This window comes from Musa acuminata, chromosome BXJ1-6, assembly GCF_036884655.1.
Source record: "Musa acuminata AAA Group cultivar baxijiao chromosome BXJ1-6, Cavendish_Baxijiao_AAA, whole genome shotgun sequence".
Taxonomy (NCBI): domain Eukaryota; kingdom Viridiplantae; phylum Streptophyta; class Magnoliopsida; order Zingiberales; family Musaceae; genus Musa; species Musa acuminata.
Genome location: NC_088332.1, coordinates 38349111 through 38373437, shown reverse-complemented (window position 1 = coordinate 38373437; position 24327 = coordinate 38349111). Strand labels below are relative to the sequence as shown.

The window sequence follows — 24327 nt, the reverse complement described above, 5'->3', positions numbered from 1 at the left end:
CTTGGGTAATTAATTGATGGGTAGAGAAATCTATTACTCTTCTCTGTGGCGTACGCCAAAGAAGCAAACGGTAGGGAAGGCGGCTACGTGGTCGTCTTCCGACGGCCCCCGCTCTTTACGGCTTCGCCTCAATTTCCCCGCCTCCGCCCGAGTTGTTCACGATCACTCGCTCCCTGCCATGGCGATCGCGATGACCATGGCGACCTCTCGCCCTTCGGTTGTTGTAAGCTCCCTGCTCTTTCCCACTTCAGATCATTTGTGTGAATTCTTAGAAATACGAGATTTTGGGAGCGAATTATTCCGTATAAAGGTCTCGATTTTGGAATGTCGTCCCTGAAGGTGATCTCACTGCTTCTCGATCGGTGGCGGTGGCCTTGTAGGAGTAGGAAGAATTCGTAGAAAAGATCCGTTCTTCCTACCGCGTCGATTTCCCGGAGGCATTTGAGAAAGAGTGAATCGGAGACAGAATAAGACAATCCTGATAGTAGTATGGGTTGGTTTTAGTCAGTTGTTTGTTGAGATATTAGTGCTTGAGGTTTTTTTGGCTCGGAATGCGCGCTACAGAAAGAACTAAGAGAAAAGGTCCGTTCTTCCTGCTGCGTCGATTTCCCGGAGGGATTTGAGAAAGAGTGAACCGGAGATAGAATAAGACAATCCTGATAGTAATATGAGTTGATTTTAGTCACTTGTTTGTTGAGATATTAGTGCTTGAGGTTTTCTGGCTCGGAATGCGCGCTACAGAATGAACTAAGAGATAATGGGTTAAAAAGGCCTGCTGGATTTGGCAAGTTCGCTCATGTCTTATCTGAGAATTAGTTTAACTTTTGGTGATCACTTCACGATTATTTTCGCTTTTGTGGAATCTCGTCACAGTGTTGCTTTCAATATATCCTTTTACCGTTTGAATTTCCTTTTACATCCTCTTTGGCTTCAATTGTCCCATCGAGCTTAGTGTTGCATTCTGGTGTCTCACTCTCTTTTTTCAGGTATGCTACTTCATTTATTAGTTTGAGAAATTTTCCTTTTTTCTGTCATGTAGTCCCTCAAGTTTTCAAAAGAATCCTTCTTCCACTAGACTTGTATTAATCAGGAACACTGCACCTCCTTTTCAGGAGTAATGTCTGGTTAATGGTTATTTTTAGAACTCCTTTAAAAATGTTTTGTGGAGTCTTCTTAATTTTGAATTGTGCTGTATAATCCATACCATTTAAATAAGAAAACTTGTGCCTTGCCACTTAAATTGTGACGTTATAATTGTGGCTTGTTACTTAAACACTGGTTTCTGAAAAATCCATGAAGGCAACCTATATTCTAGATTTGCTATATCTATTTATTTGTTGAACTTGGAATATATTAAAGACTTATTCCCGTGAGGTTAGCAGTTTTTTTTTCTTTTTTTACTTTATTCTATTTCATTTTAGTATTAATCCCATCTTGTTTCTTCTCATCTTGCCTATGTTAATTTTCTCAAGCCCTTTGTAAGAGGGGAAAAAGTAACCTTTTATAGTGTTAAGTGAATCTTTGATTTCCTCTAACAGATTTTCTCCTTTGCAAAATTTGCAGCTTGTTGAAAGACTTAGAGAAGTTCTTGGATCCATATCCGAAGGCAGGTCAGCTTATTACCTGTTTAACTTGTTACTTGGTGGTGTCTCTCCAAGGGCAATACTCTCACATCATGATCTCAAGTTAACTTACTGGTTATCCTCTGTTAGGGTCTCGCCTTCACATGTTAACTGTTCAGACAAGGTTGACATGTGGACTATTTTGCAATAGAAGGAGGGGCCTTGTCTTGAAATGCTGCATGCATCAATTGCTGGCTAAAAGCAGTTATTCGACTTATGAATCCACACCGAGGGAACAAAATGGATCGCACTTCAAAAATTTGAACGACAGGAAGATAGTTCCTGATTCTGATCCTCCAAGTGTTAAAGATGTCAACCTTCTGTATCAATTTATTGATAGGAGGTATATTGAACCTTTTAACGTGTTTTTAATGATTGGGAATCAGATTAAAGTTTCAGAACTAGTTTGCTTCAAGGATATTGTGCCATTAAGTCTACGTTTGTTAATTTGTCTCAGCCACAAGCTTGTGGTTTTGACTGGAGCAGGAATAAGCACAGAATCGGGGATTCCTGATTACAGAAGGTGCATGTCTCAGATTTCATCTTTCTATTTTCAAGGCTAAATATAACCTCTTTTTTACGAGCTAAAGAATTGTTTTTATGACAGCCCAAATGGAGCTTATAGTACTGGATTTAAGCCAATTACTCATCAGGTGATTCGACTTTGCTATGTTATTCTCTATCTCTAATGTCTCAGGGCTTTACCTTTTGAGTATGAAGATTCGTTGGCTTTTTACAGTTCTATTTTATGGCAACATGTATCCTATCTCTAACTGCATCTGAGTTGTGTAAGCATGTTATTTCCTATCAATGTTAAAGCGATGAAGAACCAATAACCAAGTTTGCAAAGACTTTAGCTTTCATAAAAATCATGTTAATTGATGGAAGACACTGTATTCCTTTTTACTCTATATGGCACCTGCAAAGCACATTTCTTTCGTCATGAAATCTCAGCACCTTGAAGCCAAATTTGCAGAAATAGTTTGTTTACCTATGATGGTTTTAGATGATAAGATGCGTTAAATGAATAATAGACATGTAATTTAGGGCATTACAATATCTCTTTTTGATGTATTTGATTCTTTTCATTCTACTTCTCTTGAAATGGCTGCAAACATTCTTACATCACAAAGGAAAGATTGATGATGCCATATCCGGGAAATTGCTTTCTCATACATTAATAGTCACATATTTATCAGTCACTAAGGTCCTTGACAAAATCTGTAATATCTGCAACTGGTTCCCTAATTGTGTCAGCTCAAAAATTTGAGACTGCTTTGAAACGTATCTCTATTGTTGACATTAAACTGATGCAAAAGAGTCAGGTTGAGTTGCCTTATGCTTGAATTGCTGCACTTTAAATGATCCTTAAAGCAACGTTAAGCTCAACCCACTCATATTTTTTCATCAGATTTATTATGTAATAGAATGGCTGCTGGGCAGGTCGAGGTGGTTGAGATCCAAGAGGGAAATGCATTTCTATATTTTTTAGGTTTATAGATTAAATGTTTTTCACCCGGACCTGATGAAAAAAATTGGATCACTTATTATGGATTCGTTGAAAATGATTCTGATCGGGTTCATGGTTCATGGCCTATTAGAAGTAGAAGGCACTATGCATATGTTCAGATGTTTATATGCTAATGGGCTAGTATGAATAAAAGGTGTCAAAAGTCATGTGACATGCCATTTAACAAATCGAAGGCTTCAGATGACAGATAAGAAGTTTGACCTGCAAAAGCAAGATTTTGTTTTATCAAGTTATGGAATGTGTTTATCTTTTTAAAGAACTTGAATGTTTACATACTTAATAACAAGAGGGTTGTCTACAATGAATTATTGTTAATTGCTTGTTGCAAGAAAACTTCATTAGGAAGCAGCATATTTCAAATAAAATCAAAATCAAGAAAACTTCATTGGTGTGCTGAGCTAAGCCTTGTCTAAACCTCAAAAATCTTATTGACATAATGCCTCTTAATCATCATATCCATTATCCAACTGTGCTAAGAGGAACATCTATGTTGTGACAATTCCACCTAGAAGGCAATGGGTTATTACAGCATATCCTTGTACAACACTTGAGGCGCTAGGCTGAGCAGCAAAAGAATCTTTTAGCTTGTTATATGAGTTTGAGCAATAAATTTAATGAGTTCTTGTCAATAACCAACCTGAAGATATAATATCAAAACATGTTAACTAGCAGTCAATCAATATTCAGGATATCATATATCATGTACAAACATCTTCTTTCTTACTGTTTGACTAGGTGTTTGTCATCATCTAAGATCATGAATCATGAGGCTCTCCAAGTTTGTATACAGATTGCTCCTCTATGGAATTGTAGACTTGTCCTTCCACTACTTGGTTGCCCCTGTTGGAGGAGAAAATGCATAGAAATTTTCGAGAACATTCCAACTATGACACACACTATATAGTTTTTCAGGATATTTTCCCTTTTGTAGTTTGGGTAATTTGGTGTAGTATCTATAACTACTCATTCTGTTTTGCATTTAGCAAATGTTTAGTTCTGAGGCTCTTATTCTATACAAAATTGAGTGATTGGAATTATTGTCAGTGTACTTGTATTTAGTGTCATGTTATCTTGTTCTCTTCTGAAATTAAAATACAGTGCAATGTGATGCCACTGTGAACTCCTACATTGGCACATGGTGGTGTAAATTCTAAATATTATTATCATTTTAATGTTACACTTTTCTGGACTTCTGGAAATGATTAGTTTTCAAGAAGCTTCCAACAGTACCAGTGATGGTGTTCCTTGTTGCTTTGTGCTTCTCTGATAGATAATGCTAATTGCAGCTGACAGCAGATACCTTTAACTGTATTAGTAGGGTGTAGTAAAGATTACATGAGCCAATACTGTCTTTTTGTTGTCAAGTATTTCTGATTGATTCAATCAACGACTTGTAAGGAGAACTATACCAATGAAGCAGATCCTGACTCCTTGTTGCTCATTTGACAGAACTATACAGAGGAAGCAGATTCCATATCCTTTTGCTTGATAGACCAATTTAAAGATGAGGATGGTCAAATATTTGAATGTCAGATCAATGTTGTACATTGTAGAATTGGATGTTAGAAAAGTGCAAATAGCCTATTTTGAAAACCAATTTACAATCTAGACATCTTCTATTCTTTAGAACAATTTCAGCAAATAAAACTTTATGAGTAATCGTTTTTGAAGAGTCTCCTTTCAGTGCGAACCCAACTCTTTAAGGTCCCTTTTTCCCGTCTCTGGGTGAATAGGATTTTGACCAATTAATATCTTCAATTCACAAGTGACCCATCATTGATTTATCACACTGCTGTCTTATAATGATGAAACATTGTAATTAGGAGTTTGTTCGCTCAAGCCGTGCTCGGAGGAGATACTGGGCCAGGAGCTATGCTGGATGGAGAAGATTCCTTGCTGCACAGCCGAATGCAGCTCATCGTGCTTTAGCATCATTGGAGAAGTTTGGTCGAATTAATTATATGGTCACCCAAAATGTGGATAGGTAGGATGTTTGGCTCCTTTGTTCTATAAAATATACTATTGTTCTTTTAGGTCAGAATTACTGGTAGTACAATCATATTTTTCAGGTTGCATCATCGTGCCGGTAGTGACCCGCTTGAATTGCATGGAGCTGTCTATTCTGTAGTATGCTTAAAGTGTGGCAATTCCATTAACCGAGATTCGTTTCAAGACAGGGTGAAGGCCCTTAATCCAAAGGTGTGTTATTTGCAACTAAATCATATTATTGAAAGAACAAGGGGAACTTGAAATTCTATTTGAAAAGGTTTAGTGTTGCACTGTTAAGTTTACATGTTAGAGTCTCTCTATAGACTACACATACTGAAAAGACCATAGTAGTACATGATAAATTTAATATATGCATATTTTTATCTTTGTGCAGATAAAAATGATCTATAGAATACGTACATATTTCTAAGTACATGATAAAAATGATGACAAAAAAAATATTTTCAATTTGAATAGATCTATCTCCTGATACGAGTAGGGCATGACTTCTCTTTAGGGTTTAGTTTGGACTTGATTTGGATTTTGACTTGAAGATGATGTCTCTTGGGATAAAGAAGTGATTTTCTGATGGATGAGTCAAAGATGTAATCAATTGTTGCCATAAATCCACTTTTATGCAAAGTTGCCCCTTTTGTTTTTTTCAAGATGGTTTAATTATGATAGTTTAAGACCTAAATGGGTGCAATAAAATTTTGAATGATATGATTTAGATTAGGTTATATTTGCATCATAGTGTTGTACTTATGTCCAAGGATCACAATTGCATATTGGACGCTTGTACAAGTCCATGCCTGACCAATGAACTAATACACCAGTATGGACCGAAAAGAAAAAGGAGAAGACAAAGGAAGAAGAAGAGGCTGTGGAGGAATAGGAGGAAGAAAGAGGAAGAGGAAGGAAGAAGAGATGGTGGAGGAAAAGAAAGAAAAAAGAGGAGGAAGAGGAGGAGGAGAAGAGTTGGAGAATACCTGGTCAACAGCACATGGTGGGCTGTGGCAAGGTAGGTGGTGGTGGACTCCACAGGTTAAGGCTCACAAATGGGGATGGACTTCAAGGAGGAGGCATGCAAAGTTTTTTTTTTTCTTTTTAATATGGTGGATGAGACCACCCGAAATGGGTGAGCCTTGCTTAATCCACGTAATGGTTCATGCTCGGACCAGTAAACTGGTCAGTATGGACTGGTCTGGACAAAAAGGAGTTCCTTGCTTAATCCATTGAGTTTCTGAAATGTATCTGATATTTAGCAACTTGTTTGAATTACAGTTGACACATATTTTGAAGAAAAATATTTCATTTAAAAGATAAAATGGAAAAAAGAAATTTAGGCATTTTTATTCTTGTATGCATCGTTGTATAATGTGCTGGTAATGTATGATTGACTATAATCTGTTACAGTGGGCTGCAGCAATCGAAAGTCTGGAATGTGGAGATCCTGGCTCCAACAAGAGTTTTGGCATGCAGCAACGGCCTGATGCTGACATTGAGATAGATGCCAAGTTCTGGGAGGAGGATTTTGAAATTCCAAACTGCCAGCAATGTGGTGGAATATTAAAACCTGATGTGAGCGTGTTACACAGTATAGGATAACTACCCATTCTACTTTACACATGCTCAATTACGATCTATTATTGGCCTTGTCCATGTCTGAGCACACTTAGAGAACTAAGCAAACATGACATTTGACCACTCATTTTTGTTCTGAGATTGTTTATGTTACTTGTACAGTTTGTGCCTGTTTTAGTCACATTGAGATTGATCATTCCATTGTTAGCTATTATGAAGGTCGAGTAGAAGGAAATGTAGCTAAGATAAACCAATCAATATTTCTTGTTGCTTCAGTCACAATATTTGGCTTTGAATATCAGCATAAAATAATTATTGATGGTAGTTGCAGTTGTTCATAGGCATGGACATGAGAACTTGATATGGAAATGTATCCAAGTGTCCAATTTTGCAAGGAGATAGAGTGGAGATAAAAGAATAAATAGAAGAATAATCTGAGAAAACATGATATGATTATGCTGTAATGTTTGGTAGAATGTGAAATATTGGATGTTAAGTTCACAAGAACTCTTGGAATCACTAAAAGAGCCACTTTTATTGTTGTTATTTTGTTTAATATTCAGTATAGTGAAAGTATTATAAGTGATCAACTTGCGGGCATATGGATATGTATAACTTTAGAATATGGATTCATGAGTTTATACAAAAGGGTGTACCCAGTGCATGAGGCTCCTGATTTTTGGGACAGTGGGAATACTAGCACAACATTGACATGTCCTTTAATGTAACATTTCATTGTGTTTGTAATTCATGTGAAAATAAACTGTAGATGCCAAAATATTCTATTGCCTATAATTTTTATGGCAACGTAGGTATTTTCCTTCCAATGTAATTGTTAAAATTTGTATTCTTTCATTCAACTGTTTTGCAACTGTTCTTCCATGGAAGCAAAAGTTTTCTTCGACTGTACTGTGACGTCCTTGAGGATGTGTGCTCTATTCTCTGAAAATCTCTATGTTAAGTCATAATAATGCACCTGTGTATTTTATTGGATAGATTTTATCTTCATAATGCTATTGCATAACTGAATTGCTAAATGTACCATAGTCGGTGCAATATTTTTTTTGCCTTTGATTTTTTTTTCTTTTCTTTTGAACTATGAAGGTTGTCTTTTTTGGTGATAATGTTCCCAAAGACAGAGCTGAAAAGGCTAAAGAAACTGCAAGAGAATGTGATGGTTTTTTAGTCATTGGTTCATCAGTGATGACCATGTCTGCTTTCAGGATCGTGAGGTATATGAATAAAGACATCATTGGCTTACTTTCTTGCTCAGTTGTATTCCTTTGTCAGCACCTTGAATTTGTGGATGTATTATATGGATACTTGATTTGCTTTCTTGACTTACTTTAACTGAGGAAGTAAACAGTTCCATATGTAGTGTTTTACATGTAACCCCCATTTTATGGCATGATTACAAAAATTCTATACCTTATCAACATTTTGCGAATTGACATTGTGCATTTTCATGAAATTTGCAAATAACCCATGTTTCAATTATTATCAAAACTTGGAATATTCCATAAATTTTAATCTTTTCATTATTTTTTTAAGACTATAGGCTACAACGGCATAGTCTCTTCTCTCTCCATCTTTTTTATTTTTTGGTCTTCTTCATCGTCTCCTGTGGTTGTTGACACAATTTATTGTGGAAATGTAAAAGTTGGCATGGTGATGATTGTGGTAGAGTGAGTGTTTGAGGTAGGTGGACAGAGTAGGGGGCATTGCAATATGGTAAGTATTGTGATTGAGACATGGTGGTGGTGGTAGAAAAAGAGACAAGTGGTAATAGGCTTGATGGAGGTGATTATAATGGGAAGTAGGGTGGTGATGGTGTAGAATGAATAGGAGAAAATAGGTATAGTTGATAATGCAGTGGATTTTTAACCAATGAAGCTTTAGATTATTCATAAAAGGATGAAATCTTCATGGAATATTCTGTCCGCCAATGAAAACTGATGACAGTTTATTTGCAAGTTTTGTTATAATGCATAGTGTTGGATTGATGAAGTAGGTTCCACAGTTTTATGGGAGGACTCAAAAAAGAGGAAGCACTTTTTCTCCAGAGGCTATCACCTGTAGCATATAAATTACTTGCACTATCCTGGAATTATCTGGATTTACATTGCTTCATTTGAGACATCAGTAACAGGACATGCATATCTGCAATTCCTGTGTTGCTGACAGTGATGCCTATGATGTGTATGCTGCTTGTACTGGCACTAGACACAATTTATCAAGTGTTATCTGGTAAACACATGATAAATTGTTTTATCATCTATTCTATCGAGTGTTATCTGGTAAACGTAATTTCTTGAAGCTTTGGGTAGCTGATGAATAGCACCTCCCTCCGTTCGATTAGATTCTGTTGAATCATGTCTTTTCTGGAGCACAAGTTGCTTTTCTCATCATGTAGAATGTAGAGTGTAATTTGATCACATAAAACATTACAGCTAGAAAGAAGCATTTATTAAGCATCAACTCCAGTGTCTTGAGCTAGACTCTTCCTTAAACTGCATGTAACATGGAATTCACTAAACTCCAGTGTATCAAGTACTAAATCTTGTTCTTATTATTGTGATGGCAATGTGAATGTGCCACAATCACAAAGGCATTTTCTTTGCTACTCATCAGAGGAAATTCAAAGTTTCATACTCGGGAAATTTGCAGATTGTTGAATTGGTGAATGTAGACATAAGTTTGAAACTGAAACTTGAAAGCTACTCTCTTGCAAAGGAGTTTATCTTTCATTTTTTGCCCTCTCTATCATTGCTGAAGATTCTAATTTGATTGGTTTGCTTTCTTTTACTTAACAGAGCTGCTTATGAAGCAAATGCTGCTGTTGCAGTTATCAACATAGGCAAGACAAGGTGTGATGAGTTTGTGTCCTTAAAAATCAACGCGAGATGTGGGGAGGTTGGTTTCTTGTGATTCTGCTTAAAACTTTACTGCCTCATGGTATGTCTGTTAACTGTTCATCGGCTACTTTTCAGATTCTTCCCAGAGTACTTGAGATGGGTTGCCTTGCTATACCCAGCATCAATTGAAGATGTGAATTCAATGATTACTAGCTCCTATCAGTATAAGACACTCCAGAGAATCCTTGGATGAGTATGACAGTGAACAAGCATAAGTTGATGCAGCTTTTTCCAATATCCACTGCACCCCAAGACCTGTAATCTTAATTTATATATCTAGTCTCTGAAACAACAGCCTGACAAATTATTTGGTTCTTGAAAAAATGAATCATGGAGATAGAAAGTACTTATAAATAGCCACAACTGTTTTTGTTGGTTTGTTGTACTCCAATTTAATTCCATGTTGATGGAACAACTTTGTCCCGGTTGTTGTTTCCAGGAATATTGCATTACTTAATTCTGATAAACATATATTTAAGTTCAAAATTGATATAAAATCAGGTAAGATTTTTGGTTTGTATATGCCATTTTTTTTGTCGAAAAAAATAAACCCTCAATTCAAAAAAAGAAAGAAAAACTTATTACACTTATTACATTCTCATCAGTATATCCTCGCTCTCATCCGTATCGTCATATTTGATTATTTTGATATGTTTTTTATAATATGATAAATATATTTGTTCCTTTTTAAGTATTTTTTAAAAAATACTCATATTTTGAGTATTTTTTAAAAGGTATCATTCTTTTATTTTATTTTTCAAATAGTATCTTTAATTTAAAAAATACCTAAAATATCTCTTAGAAATTTTCTATCAAATTTTTTCATCTGTTTTTTTTTCACCAGTGTTAAATTGTTACAGTATTATCATTGGGTTGATTACGTTTATGATGTTTCATTGAGGTACTGAAAATACTATTAAAAATACTTTAAATATTATTAAAAAACATAATATGTGATATCATATTGTGTCTTTTCGATCGTCATTGCTTATATAGATGATTACAATATCTTATTTTTAAGCTTATAATTAATTTGATTGAGGTTATGAGTTTATTTATATCAAATATATTTTGATTTGGTTTGGTTCATTTATAATATTTTTAGGTTTTTTTTTGTTTTAGTAGCTAAAATATTATAACAGGTGAAAATTTTTTTGAAGAAGGATTCGAGTATTTTTCAAATTAGAGATATTGTTGGAGAAAAATAAAATAAAATCATGATATTTATTTAAAAATACTAAAAAATCAAATTTTCTCTTTATATAATTAAATTATGTTAATTAGAAAAATAAAATTACAATCTCACCATTCGACCCAATGACCAAAATATTGATCGGATGGCTGTCCCATTTGGGTTTGATCGGCTCCTTCACGTCCAATAGTGATTATTATAAACGTGTCGATTTGTCCCCATATAATTTAGGCACGTAATTTAATGTCATCGTTACTCATCCAACGCCACGTCATCTTTTTAAATTTTATTAAAAAATATTAAATAACTTTTACCCCCTTTCCGTTCCAAAAAGACCGAGAGAACGAATATAGTGATTACACGCCTAACGTGGGGACGAATCATTGGCGGAAAACGCTAAGCCCCGGTGGGATCCGCAGTGGGGCCCCTGTTTTTGCTCGAGCAGGTAAGACTCTGGGCAACTGGAGGAGGTATCGTGTTCCCACCTGTTTTTCGTGCTTTTATTCACCAACCGAAAGAGAGAAGAAGATGTCTCTTCAACGCCGACGAAGAAGAGATCGTGAGCTCAATCTACTCCTTCTCTCGTCCGCTTCGGGCGTCGAAGCGGCGGCGCTCCGCCGCCATTTTCCTTTCTTGCGTTAATTTTGTTTTTTTCTTGTTTTTTTGGTCTTTTAACGATGATGATTGGATTGCTTTCTGAAGCCTGTCGGGTTGTTTGCTGCTGTTGCTACGATTAGGGTTTTTAATTTTCTTGGATTTTTTGGGCGGTTGTTTTGGTTTACGTTTTCGTGGGGGTTTTGTTGGATTCGTTTATTTTTGTATGAATTTGCGGAAAAAGATTTGGTTTTGTGAGATGATGCATTGGCCGTTTTCTTTCTATTTTTTTTCTTCCCTGTTTCAGGGTGCTGGAGTACCTGTCAAGTTATCTGGGTATGGTGTGGGGATGAGGGGGTGCTACGGCGATCCAGATGACATGCATGGACTACCTGGAGGAATTGATGAAGGAATTCTTGAGGTGAGTCGATATGTAATTGTTGATGGTGAGGATGCGTGTTTATAGATGGCAATGCCGGTGCAGGCAGTAAGACTTTGGAAATGGTGAGCGGAGGTTCTTGTTCCTGTGATGTGATAGTAGCTCTTTTTTGGATGTTGGAAACGAGCATGAAGTATTGGTTGGGATTAGGGAAGTGGGGAAAGTCTCTCGAGGGGTCGTTGTAGCTGCCAAAGATAGTCATGATCTTGTCTTAGAACCAAGAGTCTCAGTTGAGAATTCATAGGAAATTGCAGCAGAAAATTCCAGTGTCGAGGGCAGCATGTTAGTAGATGGTGATGCTGATGCAGGTGATCAGGGATTAGAAAATGTTAGTAGGGTCTCTTGTCCTTGCGATGACAGCAACTCTTTTTTGGACGTTGATAGTTAGCATGAAGTATTGGTGAAGGAGACAAAGGAAATGGAGGAAGAAAATGGGGACTTTGTTGATGCTGAGAGAGAGAGTAATCATGTTGCCCCGGAACAAAGAATCTGTACTGAGAACTCAAAGGCAGTTGGAGCTGAAGATTCCAGTGTTACTTGCGTGGGTTTTGGGATAATTGAGCAGGTGGCCTTGCCTCTCTGTAAATCGTGTTACCACATTGGTACTTTTGCTGACTCTGGAAATAAAGCTTTCGAATATGAAGGCAGTTGATAAAGGCTGTGACAAGTTTGTGCTTGCTCAGGAAGAGATTGGACACGTTGTCCTACAGAAAGAACCATTTTTTAAGACACCAGATATGGCTGAAGATGAAGTGACTGCGTTTGAGGATGCAGGGACCTGTGCTAGAGAATTTTTGGAGGCAACTTGTTCTCATAATGATGTGATACTTCTAATAACCGGGAGACGAAGGGGGTTGAGGATGCTGGGTTAGGGGCTAGACAATTTTTGGAAAAAACTTGTTTACATCTTGATGGGAATGGTACTTCTTTTACTAGAGGGAGGAGGCTGAGGAAATGTGCAAGGGCTCTGTTGGGACCATCGAAAAAAGTAGGCATTTTGGCTTAGAAGACAAACATTTTATCCTGTGTTGCAAGATGGCTGATGAAGAAGAGCAGATGAAATTACATCCCATCACTGTTGTCAACAAGTTGTGGATTCATACTGTAATAGAAGTTGGAGATGCTAATTGACATTTTTATGAATATAAGGTTTGCAACAGATGTGAGAGTGTCCCTCTTGTTTCTTCTGAATTGACTGCCAATTGTCTCTTGATAAGTACTGATGAGCAAACCACCAAAGAAGTGGATGTGTCATACTCTTCTCTTCCTGAAAAGTCCTTGGGTTCTTCTATGTGTTGTGAAAGAACATTGGTGGAAGAAAATTTTGATAATGCACTCCTCTCAAATTTAGAGAAAATGGATAGTAGTGCTTGCAAAGATACAATCCTTTGCTTAAACAATGACAATCGTGAAAAACATAAGCCATTTGATTCAGAAAATGGTAAGCGGCTAACTCCAAGTTGTATGAGATGTCGGAAAGGTGGTGTTTGTGATCATTCAGAGAAAAATTAACCCTCATGTGAACAGGCTGTTGTTAGAGATGGTTCCCAGATATCATGCATACCAAGAGGGCTAAGTGGAGGTTCACTCAAGGAAGTCATGTCATGCTTCTCAGTGGAAGGATCTTCCTATCTGCAATCATCTGCCTTATTTAGAGCTGCAGTGGATCATGCTTCTGACCCCTTGCTGACAACAGATTGCGAGAGAAAATTCACAAATATTGTTAGTGCAGTGTCTACTTGCTGTAGCAATGTAAAGGATTCTTGTGCTCAGGTGAGTGATGGAGGAATTGCCGATTCAAGTTCTGTTCCTTTGATTGTCTTAAGACGAACCAATCCAAAGCGTGCTGCTGCCTCAAGGAATAATCAAATTGATACGAGGCCTAATTGCTTAGCCAGAAAAAGGAATAGTGTGAGTAAATATAATAAGGCAGCTGATGTCATGACTTCATTTTCAAACATTACTGATAAGATGAATAAAGTCAGAAGGAAAAGAAGCTGCTTTGACAGAATGACATGGGAATCTGCTTGGGGGAAACTGGCAGCTTAGTAATGCATTTCAAGGAAAATAATGAGCCTGCAGCATCCGATTTTCATCGTGCTCAGATTCAGAAAATTTTGAAGATGAGTCAGTGTTGTAGAGCTAGAAGGCAAACACAAATGGTTCATGGAGACAGGAATACGAGATCACCAGATACTCAATGTTCTTTCTCATCTCATTCCATGCACCTAAAGAATCAAATGTCTGCATCCAAAGTTTACTAATGTGGTTGATTCACATCATTCTATAGAACTTGGTAATGATGCCCTGGCCAATTTGAGTTGCCCTGCTGAGTAAGTCTGGTGAAATTGATTGCAAACCATTGACATGTGTGCCCACTTCCAGTGAGAAGTCTCTTCAACGGGATGGACAGCAAGGTGATGAGGATGCGGAAAGTTATTGTACTATAGTTTCTAGTTGAGTTCACTGATGCATCAACTCATTCTTCTAAATAGTAGTCAAGCCTCGCTACCCTAATTCTACTCTGTGGATTGGTACTTTTAGTCTTTCTTTTGTCAGTTCCGTTCTTGTCAACAGTGATTCGATCTTAACTAGTACTGGTTCAATTCTATCCATTCCAGTTGTCATTGCATTCTTTCTAGTGGTTAGCGTACATAGTTTTAGAGACAGTAAAGTAAGGCTTAGTTCTATTTTAGGTAGTGAGACTGTTCTACATGAGTTGTTGGCTTAACTAACACATAGGGATTTAATTTATAAGTATCAAAATGGAAGTTATGAGCAGCATACTTAGACCGGGAGTGGCGGTAAGTCTTTCTTCTTTATCTGATTTTATTCTTCCGAGTGGCCTTATTTCTCCAAGTTTCGAGTTCCAGTATTTATTTTCTTGTATTGATTCCTGTAGCTAGTAGTTCTATCCTTATAGGTAGTAGTGAAGGTATTGTAAGTAGTAGAGTAGTGTCAGGTTGAAACCAAAGTCAAGTAAGATTGATCTCTCATATCGTGTATAGAATAGAAGCCCGAAGAGGCATACCTTAACTATCAATAACACAAGATGCATCTTCTGAGAACATGCTGGACGAGTACCCTGGGGTCTCATCTTGTGTCGGTTCTAAAACCTTTGTGAAAACAGTCACTGACAGGCGTTCGCTTGATCCAGAATCATCACCCGATTCTGATGTATATAATCCAGTTGTTGATGTTGTTGTCAGTCCTGTTGAGGCTGGCAGTTTGACAATCCAGTATTCTAGATTGACTCAGAGTACAACTGTTCCTGAAATGACTGTTTTAGGTGACATGCATGCTAAATTTTCACATGACTCTGAAGCTATTATAAGTCCTGAATCTGCTTCATCCTAAATTTACTGCAGCTGCAAACTGATAACAAGAACACTAGGAAAGCTAGGAAAAATTGTAAGGCCAGCCAAAAATCATATGCCTCATCAGAACATGAAGTGAAGGATAAGTTGCATGATTCGGAGATTCAGAACGCAACTATGGAGCCTTTGAAGTGTGTTAGGCAGAGACCTAATGGCTTTTAGGAAAAGAGTCTTGTGTTCAGACTCCCAGAGAAAGTCCAGCAGAAAAGGATATAAAAGTAAGGCCTTTCCTGGCAAGTCTACCATATTTGGAATGGCAGAGTTGGACTCCAGTGAAAATTCTGGGAAAGCAGATCTTGGTCTGGAAACCTGGGCATTGACCGAGCAGGATATTGACAATATACAACCAGAAGAGTGTGGATCATTGACGACTGATAAAACTAAAGGGCATAAACTTTCTATAAATTTCAAAACAAGGGTTGGTATGGTGGGTAAAGATAAATCGAGTCCAACTGGTTCTGCCAGACACCAGAGACTGAAATCTTGTGGTCAAAAGAACCACACCACACAAAAGTCAGAATAGTGCAGAAAGAAGGAAAAACACAAGTGGCTTCATTCTGGTCAGGAAGCATGTGGAGGTTCTCCAGGGAGGTCTTGTAAGTCAGCATTAACTGAATCAAGTGAACAAAAATATTATAAAATTCAAGTGATTCTTTTTCTTAGCCTCAAGTACGTGAATATTTGTTTGATATTGTATCACATGCAACTCCCTTATGATCTTAGCCTCTACACATGCAGTAATTGCTGGACAAAACAGTTTTTTCAAGCTCGTTATGGTACCTGTAGGTAATGCGCTGGAACCTAAGGTATTTGTGGATTTGGAAGGTCAATCTTTACCACAAAGGTGAGCATGGGTTCTTTGTGATGACTATCATAAGTGGCGTTGCATACCAACTGCATTTGCAGATATTATTGAGGAAACCAACCGTAGATGATAAAAGATTTCAGACATCATTTTCATATATGTATTTATATAAAACATAATGTTTTATCCTCTCTAAACTCGTTTAGAAAAGCTTTTGCATGAAATGTCTATGTGATGGATAAGTTGCCAGCTATTTAGATTGTCACAAGGATTAATTACAAGCTTTAATGTTCACTGCATGTGTTTTAGTAACTTACGGATTGATGTCTAGGGGACAAGCATGTGATCTCCATGAGTGCTCTCTAGTCATTTTTTTTATACATGATTTCACTTTACATGGACAAGAACATGGTTCTCTGAGTACATTGCAAATTCATGACTTAGTCCATGGTTTATTTGCTTACTGCAATATAAATAAAAAGTGATAGCTTAGAAGCTTACTTTTGTTGTGAACTCTTTGCATTCTTTGATGTGTATTTGGTTCTGATTAGTGTCTTTTACATCTCCCAAGCATGCCTTTAATATATTTTTATTCTGCTCTATTTTAAGGACTTGTAAGGACAATACAGACAAGGCATTTGGTGACTGCTCAATACCACAAGAGAAGACAAACTCAGAGATCAATGCTGAATTGGAGATCTCAGATGCTTCTTGTGATGATGTACCTAAACCAAATTCTGCTGGACTGCAAATTCGAAATTAGCTGGTAAAGGAGTTCTGAGCCCATTTGCTCTCATATAATGTGAATCACCAAATCATGTCCTTGGATTGTACGTAACAATTTTTTGGGTGCATGTCCTTGCTAAATTTGCAGCTGCACAGCCAGCCCCTTGGACACATATCGAGTCCAACTTGTATCTTAATCGCAATTGGAAAAGTCAGACAATTGATGAGGTTTCAGGTGATATTACCATTTGTTTTCTGTAGAACTATGTTGTTTACTATTCGTTCATTGCTTGCTACCTGTCTGTTGATAAAAAATCATGTTGCAACGATGCTTCAGTGGAAAAAAGAAAAATTATAGTTCTTTGCATGATAGTTGTGCAACTAGAAACATCATTTTGTGGAATGTTTGAGAGTTTCTTTGCATATTTTATGTCAACACTTAAACCAGAATACCAGACCCTGCTTTTGGCAACGAGCAGGCTTTAAATATGTTATCTTTACTTAACCTTGAGCTTTCATAGTAGAATGTCCAAGTGAAATAGAGCTAGAATGGATGACAATGTCAATGAATTCTGCAGTCAACACTCTTAATCATATTCTTTTTATTTTTCTTTTTGAGTTCTTATGCTGTCTAGCTACATCACATGATCCTGGTTCTTCTATTCTTTTAGATGCTCATCCCAGTTTTTCTTGATTCTTTTTCTCTTGACATTAGTTTTCACTTGTTATTTCTGAATAGACAATGGTTTTGCCACCGTAAGCGTCCTTCTGATGCCAGTTTGGGCTGCAGTGATCAGTATTTGAATTGGATGCTTAATGAAGAATGTCTCAGAAGAACCTGCTCATGTGGGGAACTTTGTTCAAACCAACAGGTAAGTCGTTACTTGGTGATTGCTAGCAGATTGCTTTCTGATTTGGACTCCAGTTGCTTCAAGATGTCTCTGAGGGGCAGTATCTTATTGACTCCAGTTGAGTGGTTGCAATTAGCATTGTTATTCTGCAGCTCTGCTAAATGTATGATCTTTTGCCATGTATTGTATTGGAGATTTGAAGATGTTGTTTCATCCAAGTTACATGCTTTTGATGATTTGGGTTTCCAGTCGATCATCAGATTGTTTCATCCAAGTCTCATAAACAGCATGAGTTTGAGTTGTGCAATGTAGCACCTCTACCTCACACATTCTTTGTAACGTTTGTTCAAGCTGCTACTCGTATTGTAGTTTTGATATAAGGTTTTGTAGTCTATTCTCTCATTAAATATCTTTTGTATAACCAGGGATCCATCAACGAAACATTCACCCCAGATGAAGGATGAACTGATGCAGTATGTTTAATTCTCTTCTTCAGACACAAATCGTGAGTTCAAAAGAAAGTTCGAAGATTCACCCCTGTAAGCCCTGAACACTGTGTATGTGTTCCTCATCCTTTGGTTGAGGAAAGCAGCTGGTCCATTCAGAACATTACACATGGGAGGAGGAGGGTACGTATATCACCTCTCATCCAATCCCTTTTCCTATAATCCAACAAGAACATCAAATTAGAGGATAGAATGGGATCAATCATCAACCAGACAGTCAATCAAAGCTCGAGGAGCGACTCCATCTCCCCTGTAGATACTCCTCCCAGGACATGTTCAGTCGCTCTGTGCTGCTGATCGACATCGATTCATCGTCTATATCCTGCAGCGCAAGATTAATATGAGACTGGATGTTGCTGTTGCTTTGGAACACGGCTGCTTCATCGTCCAATCCCTCCAACTCCTCTGAAGTGCTGACCTGTGATCTCGCCCACCGCAGCACATCATCATTGTCACCTTGCAGCAGCTTCGACACCTGAGTCAAACAGCATTTGAATCCCTGTTGTTGCAGCATAAGCACAAGATGTCTCGATCGGTAAAACCAGATCATGAGGAGGTCTTACAAGTGCTATTTGGGGTCGAGAACGAGGGGCTCGTTTGATGCAAAGGGAAGCAGCAAGCATCATCCGCTCCAACTCAGCTTTGTCATAGCAAGTTCCTAAACATGGATCCACAAGCTCCTTGACTTCTCCAGCTTGAAGAATTCGTGTTGCCTGCAATCAAGGTACCATATTCTTGTTTATGTTTCTATAAGGTCTTTATACTTAGAATGGGTGCAACACAAGAACGTTTGAGGGGTCACCCATCCTAGAACTAACGGCATCCAGTCCGTTAGCGCTGGTATGAATGGAGCCATAGGATTTTGTAGAAGATAGAATGTGAGACATCTCCAATTCACTACATTGTAAGACCCTCCTATGGTTCATGTATTGGATGCCACACAACTCGGACAAAGCTAGTTAAATCCATGAACGCTTAAAGATTAGAGGACATACCCGCATAACCAAGCTCTCCGGGCCCTTGGAGCACCCTGTGGTGACAGGCTTCCTTCCTGAAATGAGCTCAAGAAGCACCACCCCAAACGCATAGACATCGATCTTTTCGTTGACTTTTCCATACATGAAGTATTCTGGAGCCAAATACCTGCACACAAACAGTTCCTACTTGTTAGATGATCAGATGCCTAAAGAAATCTCATGAGAATTCTTCATCCATGACTAACCCAAATGTTCCTGCAACATCATTGCATATCAGTTGTGATGCTGAAGCTGATGCCCATTTCGCCAGGCCGAAATCAGCCAACTGCAGGATGGTGAGACAACAAAACAACACTGTGATCAATCACCCATACATATCTCAATATGGGATTGAAACATAGAAGAGCAGGATACCTGCGGTTCGAAGTCTTCAGAAAGGAGGATGTTGGAGGACTTCACATCTCGGTGGATCACGGGCTGCATATTGCCGGCACCACCGTGCAGGTAATCCAGTGCCTCGGCAGTGCCCGCTGCCACCTTGAACCTCTCAGCCCAACTCAAAGTATGCTTGTTGGAACTCTCACCTGACATCGATCAATGATTCCGAGTTCAAGACACAGTGGCAAGACCCTGCAAATTGAACTGGTAATGGATGTAAACCTACCATGAAGGTTGTCCTCTAAGCTGCCTCTTGACAGGAAATCATAGACCAACACAAGGTCTTTGTTCTCGAAGCAGAATCCAAACAGCGAAATGATGTTCTTGTGATGCAAGGCTGTGATGATCTCAATTTCTGATATGAATTCATTCATTACATCTTCAGAGTGCTTCAGAATCTTCACTGCCAATTCCTTGCCATCAGGAAGACAGCCCTTGTAAACACGGCTGCTGCCTCCCTTACCTATCAGTTGCTCTGTAGTGTGTGTTATATCAGCAATCAGATCAAAGGATGACAACATTAACAGAGAGATGACCAAAGAAGGGTGGAACTGAACCTGGTGAGAAGTCGGACGTCATGCGACCGAGTTCCTTGTAGCTGAACAATCTGCAAATCGATGAGTACTTCTCACGAAGATGTTCCAGTTCCTTTGGAATCTTGTGTTCTTCCTTGTGAAGGAGAGGCGAAGAAGTGTCTTCTGCAGGAACTACTGCGCCGCTTTCTGCATCGCGTCTGTGATAGGCTCTTGCATCAGAATTCACAGGCCGGTGGTCAGGATGAACTGCGCAAGTCGCTGAGAACCGGCTCGGCAGCCGCATCGCCCACTGAACCACCGACGATCCATCAGCTGAAGCAGTTCGCCTGTTGGATAGCATGGCTTTTCTGAGAAGTGGCCAACCGGGTCTCGCTTCCGACGAGTCCGCAGAGAGAAGACAAATGCGACTGGCAGGAGCCTCAGGTTTCTTTGCAGGAACCGAGGCCACGGATTGATTTCTCTGAAGAGAACCCCTGTCTTTCCTGATATGATTGTCGCAATCTGATTTGCTTCTCTTTAGATTAGACAAGCATCGAGGCGACGAACTCGAAGTTTTGGCTGTTGTTCCTGGTCGTTGCCCCTTCGCCACTGCCGACTTCACAGGTCTTCTGTTCAGGAGCTTTGTGTAGCTTCTGGTCAAGGCTTGTTGGCCTGCAGACACCACAGCCGCCGCATTCTTGGCTCTGTTTTGGGCTGTAATCGATGGAAACGCAATTTGATTTAACTTCATCGGGAGATCAACACAAAATTGAGCACAGCCCACCCGATTGTTTCGAGAATCGAACCAACCTGAGGACTGAGAAGCCGGCAGGGCTTCTCGTTTGAAGAGAGTCTTGCCGTTGCTCACCGCGAACACCGAGCAAGCTCGAGGCAGATTCCTCGCACAGTACTTCGCGATCGAGGTAGATGAGTACCTAACCGAATCGATTGCGTGTGTAAACGAGGATGAAACAAATGGGAGGAGCAGAACAAAGAGGCAGATTACCCGATGCCGTGACTGTTCTTGGCTACGCCCACAACCAGGTTGCTGGCTCCGTAGGCGATGGCCTCGCTGACCAAGACCTTGCGGATGGAGGAGCCTCGGGCTATCTTCATCTTCAAATCAACCTATCTAGCACCGTCACGATGTGATTCATCAGGAAGAAGATGCACCAGAGAAAGGATCGATCGTGAGAAGGAGCAGCAGAAGGCGACCTGTTTCAGGTTGCAGAATCCCTCGTAGACGGCGAGCATGGCTTCGAACGCTTTGACGATGGACAGCAGGGAAGAGCAGCCGAGGGACGCATCCGACGAGTCTACAGCAGTGAGGTGGTCAGAAGGAGCAGGAGAAGCCATGAAGAGAACCAATCGGAGCAGGGAGTGGTACCGGAAGGGGTGGAGGGGAGGACGTGGAGGGCGAAGACGCGATCGCCGGCGTCGGCGATCTTCACGAGGGACCAGGTGAGTAGCTCACGGCTGTCGGCGTCCATCTTGATGCCCACCAACACCGTCTTCCCTCCTCCCTCATCTTCGTTCTCCTTCTTCTTCTCCTGCAACTCTCTTCCTCCTCTTTCCTGCATCACCGAGGTGGCCCTTCTTCTTCTTCTCTTCCTCCTCGATCTCCACCTCTCTTACCTTGTCACCCTGTTTTCTGATCTGCTTTCCTGTTGTCAGCGATTGAGCTGCATCGAGGACTTGCTCTGCTTCGCAAGGTCTGAGAGATCTCGGGTGGGCTCGTACGGCGAGGGGGGAAGGTAGGGACGGGAGGGATGCGCTGCGTGAATAGATATACCATATTTTTGGTTCGATCGCATCCAAGCCTAATTCTAAGTGAAGCATCTGTTCTCTCATCCCGTCCGTTCACTCGTGTGATCATCCCCGATTTAGATGTGATCGCTCTGCAGTAATTGGACAGGACAGGATAGGATTTCGAGTTTAGCAATAAGCTTATTTTCCTGTGCATTTTAATTAAAATAATAAACTCTCTTCGGTCTTCAAGAATAAGAAAAGAAGAATACAGTCCGTCATTGCTCGAAAGCAGTGCAGTGCGATATGCTTCAAGCAATATATAATACAAATGCATGGTCACATCACTACGTAAACTTGGGGATTCACCGCAACTTGGATCTCGTTTTGATGTTAAGATATTGTGTGGCGTGGCTGCTATGCTGGCTTTCTATTTCATCGTAGTTGACCCGTCTGGAATCAGACGGCTCTGAGCGACCCGGAAAGCGTAAGAGACACCTCCCTGACATCTGAAAGCTATGGCCTTTCTTGCAGAGAGAGAGAGAGACAGAGAGAGAGGAGGTCGAGGAAGAGTGACGCCAAGTGCTTTAAATTTCCACCCCGCGCTTCGATTCAATATTCCTCACAATAATGAAACATGAGATGTGTCAAGTTGTCGTCTTCCATTGGATTGAGTTGCCTCGGGAAGTGCAATGATGAGCGCCGCGGCCGCAAGGAGCAGCCCTTGTTTTCCGCCAAGTCTTCTTCCCTGGCTAGGCCTCGATCTCCGCCCCCGTTGGCTTCTCCGCCGAATCCCACGCCTGTTCACGTGAGAGTCGGGCCTACGCCTTCCTCCAGTCTCCCCTCGACGCCGCTCCATCATGTGACCCCGGTGACATCGACCTCCCGCACCAAAGGCGGGGCAGAAAAGGAACCGGGTGGCGTGGCGGCCACCCATACGTGACAGAGACAGAGACCAGCAGCACGCCAACTGTTTGTTAATATGCCGTGCCGAAACGAAAGCCTTCGTGAGCATGTGGGCGGTGCCGCAAGCGACCCATGTTACTGGGAACATGCCTTTCCTTGATGTCACCGGGAGGAGATGTCCATCAAAGATTGAGGCATTGCATGTGCTGCAGAGGATGACATTTGGGGGGCAATTAATTGGATTCTCGGAGTGCATTGAACAGAATTAAGTGCTCGGGTTGTCACTTTCTATGGCACGTAAATGGTCATTTGTCCGCAGTCCGAAGTGACCATATGCGCGCAATGACAGAATGTACATAATTTTATGCGGTCTATTTATTCTTATGTCATTATGATTTCATACTTCGTAAAGTATATATATATATATATATATATATATATATATATATATATATATATATATATATATATATAGGCAATTGATAATTATTATACTGAAACTAATACGATGTCTTTATAATTTAATTGTTCACGAAATAATATGTTCAAGAAAAAAATACTTCAAAATAATATATATATATATATATATGACGTTAATGAGTAAGACAAAAGTACATATTACATACTCTATTAGCATATCATTCTACTGTAAGGTTAAAAAAAAAAAGGGATATTTTTCTGAGCAATGCATGTACATTTAAAATTAGTATTTTTATATTTATCTTTTTATAAAGAGTAAATGAAAAATGCGAGCCTTAGATTGCACGATGATCTGATAAAGCATTTGAGTTTAGCGAGAGATTTCTCCCTACCAAAATCAAAGTCTTATAAATACATTAGTGTAAATTTTATTACATTACAACGCTCAGAAACTCAAATTTGAGATATATCACTTATGCAATAATACACTTATTAATTCAGATATCTCAAGAAAAATATTGATATTTATTATTTTATTAGTAAAAAATGATGTTATTATTTTTAATTAATATTATTATGTATATGAGATTCTAACACTTATTAATAATATTATTTTTAGAGTTAAGATTCATTTTAGCCCTTGTGGTTTTGATCGTGGATCACTTAAACTCGTGGTTTACTCGTGTCTAAAATAATTCATATATTTTTAAAAACGTAACATATAAACTCCTCCCGTCAAATTTAAGTTAACAGACATTAGAGTCTGCTTACTAGCACGCTAACTCTTAATAAATTATTAATATAATAATATATATAATTTAAGTGAAAAAATCTATTTTAGCATTTGCGATTTTGGTCATTGACCACTTAAGCACTTATGATTTTGCTCATATCTAAAATAATCCTTACATTTTTAAAAATATATCATATAAGCCTCTCCTATCAAGTTTAAATTAATAGATATTATAATCTGTTTACATGACATGCTGATTCAAAATAAATCATTAATATGATAACACATATAATTTAAATAAAAAAATGAGACTATTATCAATGGCGATAGAAGACATTGTCATAGAAGCAACCACTAGCAATAGCACTAAGTCAATGCTGCCTAGTAGGGCATCCTATGCACGCATCCTCTCTCGCGCTAATGATAAGCTCATGAGCTTTCGGTCTTATCTCAAGTGGATG

The 24327-nt window shown here is 39.0% G+C and overlaps 3 protein-coding genes across 4 annotated transcripts; 2 read left to right on the top strand and 1 right to left on the bottom strand.

Annotated features, from left to right (window-relative positions):
- The first annotated feature begins 69 nt into the window (after window positions 1–69).
- On the top strand, window positions 70–10064 carry LOC103989107 (NAD-dependent protein deacylase SRT2). Of its 2 annotated transcripts, none has more exons than XM_009407867.3 (11): window positions 70–223; window positions 1564–1606; window positions 1713–1965; window positions 2080–2145; window positions 2230–2275; window positions 4977–5137; window positions 5223–5352; window positions 6559–6723; window positions 7831–7958; window positions 9540–9639; window positions 9717–10064. In XM_009407867.3, exons 1-11 carry the CDS (start codon window positions 179–181, stop codon window positions 9768–9770), a joined length of 1191 nt encoding a protein of 396 aa, XP_009406142.2. In that variant the 5' UTR covers window positions 70–178; the 3' UTR covers window positions 9771–10064. The 2 variants fall into 2 exon arrangements, with proteins under 2 accessions (XP_009406142.2, XP_009406143.2); XM_009407868.3 differs by having other exon boundaries at window positions 1564–1610.
- A 1269-nt stretch (window positions 10065–11333) lies between these two features.
- LOC135676850 (uncharacterized) lies at window positions 11334–23113 on the top strand. Its single transcript, XM_065188497.1, has 8 exons — window positions 11334–11392; window positions 11735–11848; window positions 16030–16087; window positions 16658–16814; window positions 16923–17009; window positions 17514–17646; window positions 18051–18855; window positions 19419–23113. Exons 2-5 carry the CDS (start codon window positions 11777–11779, stop codon window positions 16969–16971), a joined length of 336 nt encoding a protein of 111 aa, XP_065044569.1. The 5' UTR covers window positions 11334–11392; window positions 11735–11776; the 3' UTR covers window positions 16972–17009; window positions 17514–17646; window positions 18051–18855; window positions 19419–23113.
- LOC135676849 (protein kinase STUNTED-like) lies at window positions 18132–21641 on the bottom strand. The gene is made up of 11 exons (XM_065188496.1): window positions 21449–21641; window positions 21277–21377; window positions 21068–21189; window positions 20872–20996; window positions 20104–20775; window positions 19773–20021; window positions 19523–19692; window positions 19354–19433; window positions 19127–19274; window positions 18695–18844; window positions 18132–18606 (listed from the first exon to the last, which is right to left on the bottom strand). Exons 1-11 carry the CDS (start codon window positions 21639–21641, stop codon window positions 18349–18351), a joined length of 2268 nt encoding a protein of 755 aa, XP_065044568.1. The 3' UTR covers window positions 18132–18348.
- Window positions 23114–24327: the final 1214 nt, after the last annotated feature.

Bases quoted from the DNA above. Each gene is read 5' to 3' on its own strand.
- LOC135676849 (XM_065188496.1), bottom strand. From the start codon at position 21,641: ATGCAGGAAAGAGGAGGAAGAGAGTTGCAGGAGAAGAAGAAGGAGAAC. The intron at 21,378-21,448 runs GTACCACTCCCT...TCACTGCTGTAG, and splicing joins CCTCCCCTCCACCCCTTCCG to ACTCGTCGGATGCGTCCCTC. The intron at 18,607-18,694 runs GTAAGACCTCCT...TGTTTGACTCAG, and splicing joins CTCGACCCCAAATAGCACTT to GTGTCGAAGCTGCTGCAAGG.
- LOC135676850 (XM_065188497.1), top strand. From the start codon at position 11,777: ATGAGGGGGTGCTACGGCGATCCAGATGACATGCATGGACTACCTGGA. The intron at 16,088-16,657 runs GTGAGCATGGGT...CTCTATTTTAAG, and splicing joins GGTCAATCTTTACCACAAAG to GACTTGTAAGGACAATACAG. The intron at 16,815-16,922 runs GTAAAGGAGTTC...CTAAATTTGCAG, and splicing joins TGCAAATTCGAAATTAGCTG to CTGCACAGCCAGCCCCTTGG.
- LOC103989107 (XM_009407867.3), top strand. From the start codon at position 179: ATGGCGATCGCGATGACCATGGCGACCTCTCGCCCTTCGGTTGTT. The intron at 1,966-2,079 runs GTATATTGAACC...AATTTGTCTCAG, and splicing joins TATCAATTTATTGATAGGAG to CCACAAGCTTGTGGTTTTGA. The intron at 9,640-9,716 runs GTTGGTTTCTTG...GCTACTTTTCAG, and splicing joins TCAACGCGAGATGTGGGGAG to ATTCTTCCCAGAGTACTTGA.